Genomic DNA, 17,472 nt, shown 5'->3' with positions numbered 1-17,472 from the left:
ATTGTTTACTGTTTCGCACTGCGTTGCTGTTTGGTTTGGACTTTGGCTTTTTTGGAGTCTCCATTTGGGTTTGCTCGTCTGTCTCGTTCTGTGTTACACCTATCCCAAGGGCAGGGACCGCCTTGTCCCACCTCGTCCGCTGCTGCTAGGGCCCGTTTGAGGCAAGTATGTAGGGACAGTGGGTGGCTCATCCTTAGGGCTCACTTCGTGGCTTTATTCCCTTCTCCCTGTCCGAGGGCATATTCTGTTGAGGTCCAACGCACAGCTGCATAATTGTCAAACACATTCCTCTATCAAAACTTTGGATAGTAAAGTTTATACAACAGTAAATTAAGGTGAACTAAAATATGAACACAGGAAAGTTTAAAGTTTTTTAACTTTTCATTCCTGTGTAGACTTTAGATGAGAGTCGAACAGCTGACAGTGTTTCCTCTGATCTGGGCACTGTCAAAAATAAATAAATAAGATTTTAATGCTAAGAGTTTTGCCTGTTTTTCAAGGTATGTTATGTTTCACACTATCATTTCCATTTCAGGGACCGTGAATGCTGCTGCCGTTGAACACTCTGGTGGCCTGATCTTTACTAGATTTTGAAAAGGACAAACGCATTTATATGGTGAATGTGCTTGAAGTAAGTGTAATACTAAACATCTGTTATACTCTCCCCCTTGAACTCTCTCTGCTGCCCTTGAATGCTATAGAAGGTGGGTATACACTCATTTGATTTCATGATAGAGGGACATCGAGATCATTTGTACGGCGCGTTTCACAACTATAGCTCTGGCTGTTCCTGGACAACATCAATCCCTCACACCTCCTGACGTCGAGGCTCACAGGTCTATCAACGTCACTTCTGCTGGGTTGATCCATTAATCTTCCACTTGCGCTTATATTTAGCCCTCTCTTGTCTTTGCCATGATGGGGATCCCTCTCCCCAAGCCATCACAAGGATATTATTAAGTGTAATGGGAGATGCAGACACTAAGGCAAATAGCTTTAGCATCCTTCAGAAAAAATGAGAAGGTCATAGCTAGCTGCAAAGCAGAAGGCAGAGAATTCTCTGTATGTAAGAGCTGTGACAGATCGTAATGGCAATGATATCTCATTGAAGAAAATATGTCATTTGTTTTGATAATAGTGGTTTAAGATAAGGGCACAGAAGCCGCATTCATTGTAAGTTGCATGTATGTGCCGTATCATTGTGCAATAAATTGGATTACAGCTCTCTTTGTGTTTCATTTGATAAGCTATGTTTTCAAATTCATAGAGAAATATTTTAAAGAAAAGATTGATGTCAGTATAGATTGTATATTTAACATATGTGATGTGAGATTGGAAGGTTTCATCTTTCCCATTGCAAATAATTTATTAAGGCTATGTTCACACTGCATATGATTCCGGCCATAGTGCGAACCGCGAATATACGCACGTAGTTTTTGAGGTTGATGCGTTCGCTTGAAAGTATACGATATACGCCCGCACAATGCACACTACGTATGAGCTTACGGCCGGATCGTATACTGCGCCATGAAAAATGAACAAGACCATTGTTTGAGGACGGAAATGTTGAAACTCACGGCCGTGGATTTCCATGCGGTCCCGTACGGAGTACTTATTTCAGCCAAATTGAACTTGATTTTTCGATCCAAAAGGTTCTGTGAGTTTTATTGGGCTGGGCGAAGATTTCTAAGTAAATGACCTGTTTCAGATCGCTTCGAAACAAGCTAGGGAAGCATAACTGTACTACGGGCGTATGTTTGCGGTTCGTACGCATCCGGGCCCGCATGTCGATTTTTCCCACGCCCGTAGTTTCAGCCGCACATGTACGGCGGCGTACGAAATGCGGCCGGACTCATACGCAGTGTGAACATAGCCTAAAACTGGATCTATTTCCTGTTATAGGCAATGTAGCCTAATGGCCTTTTAGGAGCATAATACACAACTGTGTACTCCCTCATTCATTTCCTCCAACACTTTAAGATAATCCAGAAGCCATTCAACAAACCCTTGCTATTTCAGGAGTTTTCTGGTTTGATAAAGTAAAGGTTGTTTAATTTATTTTATACATTTCTTTTTTATTTATTTTTATTTTATAAAGCTTTGTTCACTTGTTATATACAAACACTAAAAACCTAAACTCTCCTTAACCCCTTAGGGACCAAGCCTGTTTGGGCCTTAATGACCAGGCTCATTTTTCAAAATCTGACCTGTCTCACTTTATGCGCTTATAGCTCAGTGATGCTTTAACGTATGCTAGCGATTCTGAGATTGTTTTTTTCGTAACATATGGTACTTTATGTTAGTGGCAAAAATTTGGTCACTGTCTTGTGTGTTTTTTGTGAAAACATCAAAATATAATGAAAAATTTGAAAATTTTGCACTTTACGAACTTTGAAATTCTTTGCTTCTAAAAAAAAAAGGCACATGACAAAAATTAGTTAGTAAGTCACATTATCAATATGTCCTCTTTATTCTGGCTTCATTTTCGTAAACATATTTCACTTTTTTAGGGTGTTACGGGGCTTAGAAATGTATCAGCAAATTATCAAATTTTCATGAAATTTCCAAAACTGATTTTTTTTAGGGACCAGTTCTTTTTTAAGTTGATTTAGGAGGCTTGTATACTGGAAACCCCCATAAGTAACCCCATTTTGGAAACTAGACACCTTAAAGAATTAATCTAGGGTATAATGAGCATTTAACCCTACAGGGGCTGGAGGAAAGTATTCACAATTAGGCCGGAAAAAAATGGAAAATAGAAATTTTCCAATAATATATTTGTTAAGATTAAAGTATCTCATTTTCATAATAAACATGAGAGAAAATGCACCCCAAATTTTGTAATGCAGGTTCTCCTGAGTAGAACGGTACCCCATATGTGGGCGTAAACCACTGTATGGGCACACAGCAGGCCTCAGAAGGAAGGGAGCACCTATTAGCATTTCCAGTTCAGATTTTGCTGAAGAAATTTTCTGAGCGCCAGGTGCGTTTGCAGAGCCCCTGTAGTGTCAGCAGAATAGAACCCCCCCAAAAGTCACCCCATTTTGGAAAGTACAACCCATCAAAGATACATCTTGGGGTGTGGTGACCATTTTGACCCCACAGGTATTAGAGGAAAGTATTCAAAAGAAGACAGTAAAAATGAAAAAATAGAATTTTTCCAATAATATGTTGTTTAGTTTGAAATTTCTCAATTTCACGAGGAACAGGGGAGAAAACTCACCCCAAATATATGTAAGGCAGGTACTCCTGAGTAGAACGATACCCCATATGTGGGCATAAACCCTGTGTGGGCACACAGCGGGGCTCAGAAGGGAAGGAGCGCCAATTAGCATTTCCAGTTCAGATTTTGCTGAAGAAATTTCTGAGCGCCAGGTGCGTTTTGCAGAGCCCCTGTAGTGTCAGCAGAATAGAACCCCCCCAAAAGTCACCCCATTTTGGAAAGTACACCCATCAAAGAATACATCTTGGGGTGTGGTGACCATTTTGACCCCACAGGTATTAGAGGAAAGTATTCAAAAGAAGACAGTAAAAAATGAAAAAATTGAATTTTTCCAATAATATGTTTGTTTAGTTTGAAATTTCTCATTTCACGAGGAACAGGGGAGAAAACTCACCCAATATATGTAAGGCAGGTACTCCTGAGTAGAACGATACCCCATATGTGGGCATAAACCACTGTGTGGGCACACAGCGGGGCTCAGAAGGGAAGGAGCGCCAATTAGCATTTCCAGTTCAGATATTGCTGAAGAAATTTCTGAGCGCCAGGTGCGTTTGCAGAGCCCCTGTAGTGTCAGCAGAATAGAACCCCCCCCAAAAGTCACCCCATTTTGGAAAGTACACCCATCAAAGAATACATCTTGGGGTGTGGTGACCATTTTGACCCCACAGGTATTAGAGGAAAGTATTCAAAAGAAGACAGTAAAAATGAAAAAATAGAATTTTTCCATAACATGTTTGTTTAGTTTGAAATTTCTCAATTTCACGAGAAACAGGGGAGAAAAACTTCACCCCAATATATGTAAGGCAGGTTCTCCTGAGTACAACGGTACCCCATATGTGGGCATAAACCACTGTGTGGGCACACAGCAGGGCTCAGTAGGGAGGGAGCGCCAAGCATTTTCAGTGCATGATTTTCCTGAAGAAGTTTCTGAGCGCCAGGTGCGTTTGCAGTGCCCCTGTAATGTCTACAGAATAGAACCCTCCCCCCCAAAATCACCCCATTTTGGAAAGTACACCCCTCAAGGAATTTATCTTGGGGTGTGGTGACCATTTTGACCCCACAGGTATTGGAGGAAAGTATTCAAAACTAGACCGTAAAAATGAAAAAAATTGAATTTTTTCAATAACATGTTTGTTTAGTTAGAAATTTCTCAATTTCACTAGGAACAAGGGAGAAAAAGCACCCCAAAACTTGTAACGCAGGTTCTCCTGAGTACAATGGTACCCCATATGTGGGCATAAACCACTGTTTGGGCACACAGCAGGGCTCAGAAGAGAAGGAGTGTCATTTTAGTTACAGGCAATATGTGGGTGTTTACTGGTTATCTGGGGTGGTAATAGACAATCTCAGGGTGTTTACTGGCTATCTGAGGTGGCAGCAGGCAATCTGTTGGGGTTATGGGCATCTGGGGTGGTTACGAGCAGTCTGTGCCAATCTGGGTGGTTACGGTCAATCTGGGGTGGTTACGGTCAATCTGGGTGGTTACGTCAATCTGGGGTGGTCACAGGTAATCTGGGGGTGGTCACAGGCAATTTGGGGTGGTTACTGGTTGTATGGGGTGGTTATGGGCAATCTTGGGGTGTTTACTGGCTATCTAGGGGTGGTTACTGGCTATCTGGGGAGGTGACGGGCAATCTGGGGGTGTTCACTGACTATCTGGGGATGCAACGGGCAATCTGGGGTGGTGACGGAAAATCTGGGGTGGTGACGGGAAATCTGGGGTGGTTGCGAGCAATCTGTGGTGGTTTACAGGCAATTTGGGGTAGTTACAGGCAGTCTGTGGCAATCTGGGGTGGTTAACGGGCTGTCTGGAATGGTTATGGGCTATGGGGGGGATACGGGCAATCTGGGGAGATTACGGGCAATCTGGGAGATTACGGGCATTCTGGGGTGGTGACAGGCAGTCTGGGGTGGTTATGGGCTGTCTGGGGTGGTTATGGGCTGTCTGGGATGGTTATGGGCTGTCTGGGATGGTTATGGGCTGTCTGGGATGGTTATGGGCTGTCTGGGGTGGATACGGACAATCTGGGAGGTTACAGACAATCTGAGGAGGTTACAGGCAATCTAGGGTGGTTACGGGCAATCTGGGGTGGTTACGGGCAATCTGGGGTGGTTACAGGTAATCTGGGTGGTTACGGGTAATCTGGGGTGGTGATGGGTAATTTGGGGTGGTTACAGGTAATCTGGGGTGGTTACAAGTAATCCAGGGTGGTTACGGGTAATCCAGGGCACTTGACTTTGGTGACAGGCGTAAAAAAGTGCCGGCACCATTGGAACAAGCGATCAGTGGTATATAGTATATACCGCTGATCACTTGTACTAGGACCACACCGGGTGGTCACCGATCATTGCCCCATGCTCTCCGTCACCTCCGGTGGTGGAGAGAATGAAGCTTGGATCATTTTTAGGAATCCATCACTGTGAACAGTCTGTTCACAGTGATGACGGCGGCCATCTTGGATCAGATGGCCGCCCTGGGAGGGAGGGTCAGTGGCCAGGTCACTAGGGTTAATTCTGGGGATGGGGGGACATGTTTTCATCTCCTCTCACTGTGGATTCACGGTGAGAAGAGATGAAAGCGTTCAGCTGCGCTGGCAATGCCCGTTACCGGTAGCCGCCTTTATACTGATAATAACGGCGATCACCGGTGAGGGGACTGGCCGGGACTGACCCCACACTCTCCCCCAACCCCTCAGCTACCTCCGGTAGCTGAGAGGAGGGGGCTAGCGGCCATTACCGGCGCCGCTGCACTATTCTGCACCATCGCCATAAAGAGCTGATGGCAGCAGAATAGACCCCATTAGTGATCGCCGTAAAAATCCGTATCGGCGGTCACTAATAACATAATACATGTAGTCTCTGGGTCGCTACGGTTACGGCGATACCACATTTGTATAGTTTTTTTTAACTATTACCGCTTTGGCGCAATAGAAACTATCTTCCTAGCCAAAACCCACAAAAACTGTCCCTGCATTGCAAGATCCATAGCGTTCTCATCTTTTGCGCGACAGAGCTGGTTTTGGGCTTATTTTTTGCGGGAAGATCTGTAGTTTCTATTGATACCAAGTTTTATATGTATATGACTTTTTGATCTCTTTTATGACGTATTTTCTAAAGTGGATTGATAAAATACAGCTATTCTAGTACTGTTTTTTTTTATTTTTTTTTTACAGCGTGTGTCGTGCGATATAATTATTGATATAGTTTTATAGATTGGGTTGTTACGGACGTAACGATACCAAATATGTATAGGATTTGTGTTTTTGATCACTTTTATGTAATGTTTTATAGTGTATGGGGAATGTAATGCATCTTTATTATTGGGGGGGGCTGGGGGGGGGGCTGTGTTGTGTTTGGTGCCCACTTTTTTTCACTTTTTTTTACTTTTACACTAGTGTACATTACTGTACACTAGTGTAAAATACTTAGATCACTGATACAATACATTGCAGTACCTGATGTACTGCAATGTATTGTATCATGCCTCATGCTGACAGGCAATAGCCGCGGCCACCCCTGTCAGCATCAGGCATCTCCATGGTGACCCCGGGGACCTTCATTAGGACCCCGGAATCACCATGGAGACATCGGGACCCCGGACGGCGCCGCGGGACATCGCGATCATGTAAGTGAACCACGGCGCCGTCCGGGATCCACCGGGACCCGTTAGATGCCGCTGTCATGGTTTGACAGCGGCATTTAACGGGTTAAACTGCCCGGAGCGGAGAATCCTCCGCTCCGGGCAGTTACAGGAGGGTGTCAGCGGTCACACTGACCGCTGATCCCCCGTCCTGCAGCCGCCGCCGGGCGGTAATTTATTCCGATGCGCCCGCCGTTAAAAGGCGTACGCATCGGAATAAAGCCCATTAGTGGCCGCCGTGAAAAGGCAGCATGGCGGTCACTAAGGGGTTAAAGGAGAAGTCTGGCGAAATGTTTTATTAAAGTATTGTATTGCCCCCCCAAAAGTTATACAAATCCCCAATATACACTTATTACGGGAAATGCTTATAAAGAGCTTTTTCCCTTCACTTACTACTGCATCAAGGCTTCACTTCCTGGATAAAACGGTGATTTCACGACCCGACTCCCAGAGCTGTGGCTGCTGGAGAGGATCTTTCCCCCCGATATGTTTTGGAAGTGGGATCATGAATTAAAAAATTACCAAAAAGTCTCATGTATGCATTAAATCTACAGATGGTATACAGATGGTATACAGTAAATCTACAGATGAAAACACAAAATAGAACCTCACATAGCTCCATGGATAAAAAAAAAGCTATAGGGCTCAGAATAAGGTGAATAAACTATATATAGTGAACAATTTGCTGAACTAATATTGTTTTGTTGTGGCAAATTATATGGTAGGATGGCTACAGTTGTAGAGTGTAGACTTGATGCAAATCTAAGCTAAAAAAGATCTCTTACGGTATTCACTACAGATGAGTGCAACTCAAACATGAGTCCGATCATTCAGCATTTGAATACCAGTTGCATGCAGCCCTAGGGAGTCTGGGAACACATGGATAGAGCCATTTCTAGTATTCACCTCTGTATCTTTGACTCCTAATGGGCTAGGACAATATTTCCTTGCCGGGTCAGAAGAAGAGTGCTCAGCACAGCAAAAGGAGAACACTCTGGCCCCCGGAGAGTTAAGTGAGGATGATATGCATCCCCACTAGGGTTGAGCAAAATTTTGAAAAATTCGGTTTGGCTCGATTCGGCAAACTTTCGTGAAGTTCGGATACGCGCGAACCGAACCTAAAAGGAACTTCGCTATTAAGGCTGAATAATTGCAGCTACAATAGTGGGAGTCTGATAAAGTATAGTTTCATTAAGTTGCAGGTGCTATTACAATGAAAAAAGTGGAAAAAATCAAAGTGGAAAAATAGTGAAAAAAAAAGTGAATTAAAAAAGAAAAAATAATAATAATAAAATATAGTGAATAAAAGTGCAAAAATTGTGGAAAAAAAAAATCGGAGGAGGAGGCGGCGGCGGCAGCACTTGATTGCACCCAGGCCAGTATTGTTGAGAAGAGACAAGTTGAGGAGCAGGAGGAGGTAGCACTTGATTGCACCCAGGCCAGAATTGTAAAGAAGAGACAAGGTGAGGAGGAGGAGGCAGCACTGGATTGCACCCAGGCCAGTATTGTTGAGAAGAGACAAGTTGAGGAGGAGGAGGCAGCAACACTTGATTGCACCCAGGCCAGTATAGTTGAGAAGAGACAAGTTGAGGAGGAGGAGGATGAGGCAGCACTTGATTACACCCAGGCCAGTATTGTTGAGAAGAGACAACTTGAGGAGGAGGATGAGGCAGCACTTGATTGGACCCAGGCAAGCATTGTTGAGAAGCGACAAGTTGAGAAGCAGGAGGAGGCAGCACTTGATTGCTCCCAGGCCAGTATTGTTGAGAACAGACAAGTTGAGGAGCAGGAGAAGGCAGCACTTAATTGCACCCAGGCCAGGTTTTGTGGGGCGCTGACTTAGCGTCACACTCTATGGAGGGCTTCAATAAGTTTTGCTGCTATAGGATAGTTCACCTATAACAGCTTATGAGAAACAAACTTTTTAAAAACTTTTTTGGTTGCGACCAAACGGGGTTGATGGCACCCAGCAGAGCAGCAACGTGTGGCGTGTACTCTCAGTCACGGGACAGGAGCTGGTTCAATGGTTCCACTCGATTGCTTCCATGCTTATAGTAGAAGTTCCCCAGGGGGAAAAGTAAAAAGAAAAGTGTTGTTATTAATAAAAAGCCCCCTCCCCCTAATAAAAGTTTGAATCACCCCCCTTTTCCCATGTTATAAATAATAGTAAAAGAATAAACATGTTTGGTATCGCCGCGTGGGTAATCGCCCAAACTATTAAATCATCATATTCCTGATTTTGCACGGTAAACAGCGTAAGTGTAAAAAAATCCCAAAGTGCAAAATTGCACATTTTTGGTCGCATTAAATCAAAAAAAAATTGTAATTAAAAGCGATCAAAAAGTCGCTTTTGTGCAATCAAGGTACTGATAGAAAGATCACATTATGACACAAAAAATTACACCTCACACAGCCCCATAGACCAAAGGATAAAAGCGCTATAAGCCTGGGAATAGAGCGATTTTAAGGAACATATATTTGTTAACAATGGTTTGAATTTTTTTACAAGCCATCAGATACAATAAAAGTTATACATGTTACATATTGTTGTAACCATAACGACTTGAGGAACATATATAATAAGTCAGTTTTACCCTAGGGTGAGCGGCATAAAAAACCCAAATAAAAGAAATGCGTTTTTTTTTGTTTTTTTTTCAATTTCACCACACTTTGAATTTTTTTCTGGTTTTGCAGTGACGAAAAAAAAATAAGGGCTCATGTGGGTTTCTAGGTGAAAAAATGCAAGTGCTATGGCCTTTTAAGCATGAGGAGGAAAAAACGAAAATGCAAAAATTTAAATTGACCGGGTCCTCTAAGGGTTAACCAGATTCGTATCAAACTTTTTGCAAAGTTCGTAATGAATCTGGTTCGTAGCGGTTCGGTTCGCTCATCCCTAATCCCCACCTCCTGGGGGCCAGACAGTAAGCAGCAGGGTGCAGCCTATTAGAAGCCTCATGGTTATATACATAGGTGCAGGAGCAGACTACCTTTTGCTTAACCCCTTATTTACTGCAGTGTGTAAGTGACCCAGTGTTCTCTTACATGCTGCAACACAAAAAAAAAAGATTAATACAGAAGACAATTAGCTCTCTCCTTCACTACTCCTGCACTGATAACCCCTGACCTCTGCAGGTGCTCAGAGAACAGAGGTCAGAGGTTATCAGAGTAGTGAAGCAGAGAGCTAATTGTTAACCCTTTTTTGTGTTGCAGCATGTAAAAGAACACTGGGTCACTTACACACTGCAGTACATAAGGGGTTAAGCAAAAGGACACAGGAGGCTCTTATCTTCCCTGTGCAGGGCCCCCTCCCTCCAAGGGCCCCATAGCAACCGCCTTCCCTGCCTCTATGGAAGCTACACAACTGGCAAGCAGCTATCTCTACAGATGATGCATACTGTATAGAATCAGAGCACCTGTCAAAATGGTAAGTATTCTGCTCCTGCCTTTTTTGTGTCTCTCTTTTTTGCTTTTCAGATATCGACATCCTGAAGACTATGTTGGATTCGATGCACTGTGTCGATGACAGAAGGATTTTAATTTTATTAAAATAAAATTGTCTATGAGGGGTGTGGAGATGTTTTTCAATATTTCAATGCAAACAATACTGGAAGCCACCTAATAGACAACATCCATTACTAAGCTGGGGATTATTGTTAGCCTGTAAAATGGCTAACAGTAACACCCACAATATTACCCCAGTAACCATCACCACAGGGGTGCTGGGAAGAGCAGAGGAGCAGTAGTCCCAGAGCATAAAAAAGGGCAGTAGCAGGCTACTATTATAAAGCTGGAAAGGGCCAAAATGCACTAAATATGCTCATGGTGCTCAAGTGTGGTTGTGCCCAAAAGCACAATCTGAGCTAAGTATGCAAAATGTCCCTTCTTCCTTTTTAAGGCCTGCCATATGTCAAAACAAATTAACACAATTTTGTTAGTTTTTTTAGTGTTTTTTTGTTACATTGTACCTCTTATTTATTGGCAATTCAAAGATGTTCTGTATATACTTCTGGTGAGTCAAAATCTCCTAATTACCCCAGTATGTTTTTGAAATGTTGAAGGAAATTGGAGTTCCTGGAGGACTGCTATCAGATGTTTACCTTGGTAGGTTTTAACCCAGGACCTCAGTGTCTTAAATCAACAATGCTGACCACTGAGCCACTGTACTGCCCCCACTGAGCCACCGTGCTGCTTGAATTGTCATGTTGTGGTCAGGGCCACTTGTGGGTTGCAGTGCAATGCCATCCACTTACCTAAGCTAACAACATTATAGTGTGACATGGTCATCTTTGGCTACATGCAGATTTGTTGTAGTAAGTTGTTCGGATTGATTGGTTGATGTAATGTTCTTTTTTTAATGCTCTTTAAAAAGACACATATTTTTAGGGTATTTAAGGGCAATGCATTTAATTTTAGTATCAATTCATGTAGTTAGACACAGTAACCAGCACTGCCCAACTCGTCACAGGCTGTGTTCACACGAGGAGTAAAATCAGTAATTCAGTTTGGACACTAAGGGGTGCTGCTCTCCATAGGGACCAGTTAATATATACACTTCAAAGAAGAAAACCGAGAGGCACTGAGAACTTGAGTGTCAGGAATGGCAGGTGAAGACAAGACACTCGACAGTGGGCCCTGAATCTGACCCCACCCACTGTCACCTGCCTACTTGCCTTGGTCGACCCTAGGCGGTCGCGGACAACCACGAAGACAATCCCTATGCTGTATACGTGCAAAACATAAAACGCAGACAGACAGACAAACACAATGCGGGGAGTAAACTAGCCGAGTCAGAAACCAAACGAGCAACGCAGTACAAAATCGGAACCAAACGGAGAGTCAGGGGACAGGCAAAAGGTCAGAATCCAGGCAAGACAATAGAGGAAGGATAGGGCAGAATACAAGGGACTGGGGAGCTGGGATCAGAGACAACTAATAGCCAGCGACTAGAGGCTGGTACTGACAACACTTTATACTGGATCAGGAGCCCGGACCAAAGGCTGATTGGTCCAGCCTCCTGAATCCAGACACATAGCAGCTGGTGCACTGCAGGCTGAGTGGCAGAGAGATCCGTCACTCAGCCTGAGTCCAACAGCACTCAGCTGCTTGGCCGGGCGACGCTCACTGACGCGAGACCCGCGGCTCCCCTGGTTACTAGGGACGCCGTCGGGTCTCCGTGACGTCACCCGGCCCTGCCGAGGAGGGCGGCGCTGCGCTCCAGCCGGGCCAGACGACGCTGGAGCGCGGTCAGGTAAGTTACTGACATTACCCCCCCCTTCAGGAGGGGCCTCCGGACCTCTACCTAAGGGACCAGGCTTAGATGGATTATGCAGATGAAATTGTCTAACTAGACGTGACGCATGCATATCCCTACTAGCTACCCAAGTGCGCTCCTCTGGCCCAAATCCTTTCCAATGAACTAAATATTGCAAAGAATTCTGAACCCGACGAGAATCCAGAATTCTCTCTACCTCATATTCTAGTTCACCCTGAATAACCAACGGAGCGGGAGGAGCAGACGGTAACACAGGATTAACATATTTTTTCAACAGAGACTTATGAAAAACATTGTGAATTCTTAGACTCCTAGGCAACAGCAACTTAAATGATACTGGATTTATGATCTCTACTATAGGATAAGGACCAAAGTATTTAGGAGACAGTTTACCAGATGGTGTCTTTAATTTCAAATTTCTAGTAGAGAGCCACACCTTGTCACCTACCCTGTACTCAGGGCCAGATATGCGTCTTTTATTAGATTGTTTTTACAATTTTCTTGGGCTTTAACCAGGTTCTGCAGAGCCTGGGCCCAAACTGTGCACAGTTTTCTGTAGATTCTTTCGGCGGATGGATTAATGGATTCGGACGCATGTACAGAAGAACAACGAGGATTAAACCCAAAATTACAAAAGAACGGCGACATTTTAAGAGACTGACTTTCATGATTGTTTAGGGCAAATTCAGCCAATGGTAAGTATTCTCTCCATTTCTCCTGTGAACCTGCAACAAAACATCTTAAGAATTGCTCCAGTGACTGATTTACCCTCTCCGTTTGTCCATTGGATTGTGGATGAAAGGCTGAAGAAAATGACAAAGATATACCTAGGCGACCACAAAACTCTCTCCAGAATCTAGATATAAACTGTACTCCCCTGTCAAAAACAATATTCTCTGGTACCCCATGCAAACGTAAGATATGACTGATAAAAAGAGAGGCTAAGATATGCGCATTGGGAAGCTTGTTGAGAAGAATTAAATGACACATCTTCGAGAATCTGTCAACAACCACCCAAATCACCGTTTTACCCTTAGAGGGTGGTAAATCAGTTATGAAATCCATGGAGATGTGGGTCCAAGGTCTAGCAGGCAGAGGCAGGGGTTGAAGAAGTCCCTCCGGTAACCTGCGAGGAACCTTGGACCTGGCGCAAATCTCACAAGCTTCTACAAACAGCTTAGTATCTGTAGCCCAGGATGGCCACCAATAATGGCGAGACAGTAGATATTTGGTACCAGCAATACCTGGATGACCTGCCAGTACTGAACAATGTGTTTCTTCCAACACTTTCAACCGAAGATTTGGGGGAACAAATAGTTTGTTTTCCGGGGTGTTTCTAGGCGCCATAGACTGAGACTGAACCACCTGAGCAGCCAGATCGGGCTGCAGTATAGCCACCACCACCCCAGGAGATAAGATAGTTTCGGATTCTTTTACGGGGACTTCGTTAATATTGAAACTACGAGACAAAGCATCAGCTCTTACATTTTTGGAACCCGGCCTGAAGGTGATTTCAAAATTAAACCGTGTAAAAAATAATGCCCATCTGGCTTGCCGTGGAGTAAGGCACTTGGCTTTATCTAAATAAACAAGGTTTTTATGATCGGTTAAAACCTTAATTTTGTGTTTAGCCCCCTCTAAAAAATGTCTCGACTCATCAAATGCCCACTTAATGGCAAGGAGTTCTCTATTGCCTATATCATAGTTGCATTCGGTTTTGGAGAATTTTCTAGAGAAGTAGGCTATGGGTCTGAGATTAGTGAGTGTTTCTGGACCTTGTGACAGGACAGCCCCTACACCCACCTCTGATGCATCTACCTCGACAATAAAAGGCAGTTCAAAGTCAGGTTGAACCAACACCGGAGCTGCAGAAAAACATGTTTTGAGTTTGTCGAAGGCCAGAATGGCTTCAGGAGTCCAGTTATCCACATCAGCTCCCCTTCTGGTAAGATCAGTTAAGGGTTTAGCAATCACTGAGAACCCCTTAATAAATTTTCTGTAGTGATTGGCGAAACCCAGAAATCTCTGAAGAGCTTTCAGATTCCTTGGGCGCTCCCACTTTTCAATGGCTGCCACTTTAAGGGGATCCATACCAAAAGAAATAAGGGTGATCTTATATCCCAGAAAAGAGACCTCCTGAACACCAAACTGGCACTTCGACAACTTGGCAAATAACTGATTTTGTCTTAGAAGTTCCATAACCCTGCGGACATGGTTGACATGTGAAGACCAATCTGGAGAGAAAATCAAGATATCGTCCAAGTACACCACTACAAAACGACCCAGGTACTCACGAAACACATCATTGACAAAGCGTTGGAAAACTGCGGGTGCATTACACAACCCGAAGGGCATGACTAGGTATTCAAAGTGTCCCTCGGGGGTATTGAATGCAGTTTTCCACTCGTCACCCTCCTTTATTCGAATCAAATTATAGGCCCCCCGGAGGTCGATCTTAGAAAACCACCGGGCCCCTACAATCTGATCAAACAAATCAGGAATCAAAGGAAGCGGGTGTTGATTTTTAATGGTGATTTTATTTAGCTCCCGATAATCAATACAGGGGCGTAATCCACCATCTTTTTTACCTACAAAGAAAAATCCGGCCCCAAGGGGAGAACAGGAGGGACGGATGTGACCCTTATGCAAGCTTTCCTTAACATAATCCCGCATAGCTTCCCTCTCTGGTCTAGACAAATTAAAGATTCGCCCTTTCGGGTATTTAGATTCAGGAACTAAATCAATAGCACAATCGTATGGACGATGAGGGGGTAGTTCGTCCACCGATTTTTCATCAAAAACATCAAGAAAATCAGACAGAAACTCGGGGATCTCCCCTTCTAATGCAGAACATCCTGTTAAATTTAAAGAAAGACAGTGAGCAGCACACTCTGGCCCCCATTGAACGAGTTCTCTGCTTGCCCAATCAAAAACAGGATTATGCTGGGTCAACCAGGGCAAACCTAAAATAACATTGGAAGACAAATTGTCCATAACCAAAAAATCAAGACACTCCGAATGGATCGACCCCACTTTCACTTCCAGAGGAGGAGTGATATATTTCACTCTACCTTGAGCCAATGGGGTAAAGTCCGCCCCAGTAATACTCAGCAGGCATTTAAGCTGAAGCGGACATACCCCCAGACTGGACCAAAACCCGGAATTAATAAAATTAGCTGATGTACCTGAATCAACATGGGCAAACCCCGAAATACATTTCTCACCCAAACATAGTGAGATGGGGACCATTAACTTATTCTTATCGAGTGGTACCTGTGCGCCTGAGTGACCCCCTCGATAGTCACTCAGGCGCTGGAGTTTTCCGGCGATGATCCAGGCTTGGAGGTACACTCCCGAACACGGTGTCCAGCTTTGCCACAGTACAGACAAAGGTTATGTTGCATACGATGGGCTCGTCTAGTTCTCGCATCGGTAGCACCGATCTGCATGGGTTCCTTCGGTGGTGGTAACAGGGAAGGAGGAGGTTTAGAAGGAGACAGAAAAGAGGTAGGGGTTTTACAGAGTTCAGCGGTTCCTTTCTCCCTACGTCTGTCCCGCATACGACGATCCACCCTGATGGCTAACGTCATGGTCTCTTCTAACGTTTCAGGGGGAGGATAAGCTACCAACAAGTCCTTTAGCTGCTCAGATAGGCCCACCCGAAACTGATAGCGTAGAGCAGAGTCGTTCCAACCGCATGGGATACACCACTGGCGGAACTCTGCGCAGTAGTCCTCAACTGGCCTTTTTCCTTGTTTTAAGGACGTCAATTGTCGCTCGGCTACAGCAGTCCTGTCAGGGTCGTCATACAATAATCCCAAAGCTGAAAAGAAATAATCAACAGAGGTTAACTCTATGGCATTGGGAGGGAGAGAGAATGCCCACTCCTGTGGTGGACCCTGCAACAGTGACATGATAATCCCCACTCTTTGAGACTCGTCCCCTGAGGAGCGGGGACGTAGTCGAAAGAACAATCGGCACCCCTCTCTGAAGGTCCGAAAATTCTTTCTATCCCCCTTAAATTTTTCAGGGAGTTGTACAGGTGGTTCAGGGGGAGAAGGGGTGGTCATGGTAACTTGTCGGGGAGCAGCCTCCTGCTCCTGAACCCGTTCAGCAAGACTCTGTACCACTGTGTTTAGGTTCTGCATTTGTTCCACTAATGCTTTCATAGGATCCATAATAGAAATCCTGGTGCACGTCACGAAACCGTACTGGCTGGCTATTCTGTCAGGAATGGCAGGTGAAGACAAGACACTCGACAGTGGGCCCTGAATCTGACCCCACCCACTGTCACCTGCCTACTTGCCTCGGTCGACCCTAGGCGGTCGCGGACAACCACGAAGACAATCCCTATGCTGTATACGTGCAAAACATAAAACGCAGACAGACAGACAAACACAATGCGGGGAGTAAACTAGCCGAGTCAGAAACCAAACGAGCAACGCAGTACAAAATCGGAACCAAACGGAGAGTCAGGGGACAGGCAAAAGGTCAGAATCCAGGCAAGACAATAGAGGAAGGATAGGGCAGAATACAAGGGACTGGGGAGCTGGGATCAGAGACAACTAATAGCCAGCGATTAGAGGCTGGTACTGACAACACTTTATACTGGATCAGGAGCCCGGACCAAAGGCTGATTGGTCCGGCCTCCTGAATCCAGACACATAGCAGCTGGTGCACTGCAGGCTGAGTGGCAGAGAGATCCGTCACTCAGCCTGAGTCCAACAGCACTCAGCTGCTTGGCCGGGCGACGCTCACTGACGCGAGACCCGCGGCTCCCCTGGTTACTAGGGACGCCGTCGGGTCTCCGTGACGTCACCCGGCCCTGCTGAGGAGGGCGGCGCTGTACTCCAGCCGGGCCAGACGACGCTGGAGCGCGGTCAGGTAAGTTACTGACATTGAGTAGGTTTCCTGACTATATTTCTGCCAAAAAAATGTCCGCGCCCCCCTCCCCACCCCCTCCACACCCTCTCCCCGCCCCGCGTATCAGGTGTAAAGTGCCAATTAGGGAATATTTTATTTGCCATTATTATTATTATTATTATTATTTATTTGCCATGGCCATTTGCGAATAAAATTATTTGCAAATAGGCACTTACCACTATAAAATACGCTTTTGTCGCTTGATACATGTCCCCCATAGTGTTGCATTGCATAGGATAGTAATTATTCTATCGTGCTTTTAGATAAGTTTGTAACGCCCCCTTTGCAAGTCAGACTCAGGTATTTACCTGGTATGTGCAAGTGTGGGCTTTGTCTGTAGAAGCATGTGAACACATGCAAAACAGCTGTCACACTTTGGTGAGGTGAATGGCATCCGCGTGGTTGCCTGGACTG

At 44.8% G+C, this 17,472-nt stretch overlaps 1 protein-coding gene across 1 annotated transcript; it reads right to left on the bottom strand.

Moving 5' to 3' along the window:
* Positions 1 to 13,938: 13,938 nt before the first annotated feature.
* Positions 13,939 to 15,565, bottom strand: LOC138774790 (uncharacterized; the record flags this gene model as incomplete). Its single annotated transcript, XM_069955703.1, has 2 exons — positions 15,520 to 15,565; positions 13,939 to 14,369 (listed from the first exon to the last, which is right to left on the bottom strand). Coding segments are annotated over exons 1-2 (477 nt in total), but the record flags the coding sequence as incomplete, so codon positions are not given.
* Positions 15,566 to 17,472: the final 1,907 nt, after the last annotated feature.

The sequence above is a fragment of the Dendropsophus ebraccatus genome, unplaced genomic scaffold (assembly GCF_027789765.1).
Source record: "Dendropsophus ebraccatus isolate aDenEbr1 unplaced genomic scaffold, aDenEbr1.pat pat_scaffold_1111_ctg1, whole genome shotgun sequence".
In the NCBI taxonomy this organism is placed as follows: Eukaryota; Metazoa; Chordata; class Amphibia; order Anura; family Hylidae; genus Dendropsophus; species Dendropsophus ebraccatus.
Note: the sequence above shows the minus strand (reverse complement) of the source record. Positions and strands in the feature narration are given on the sequence as shown.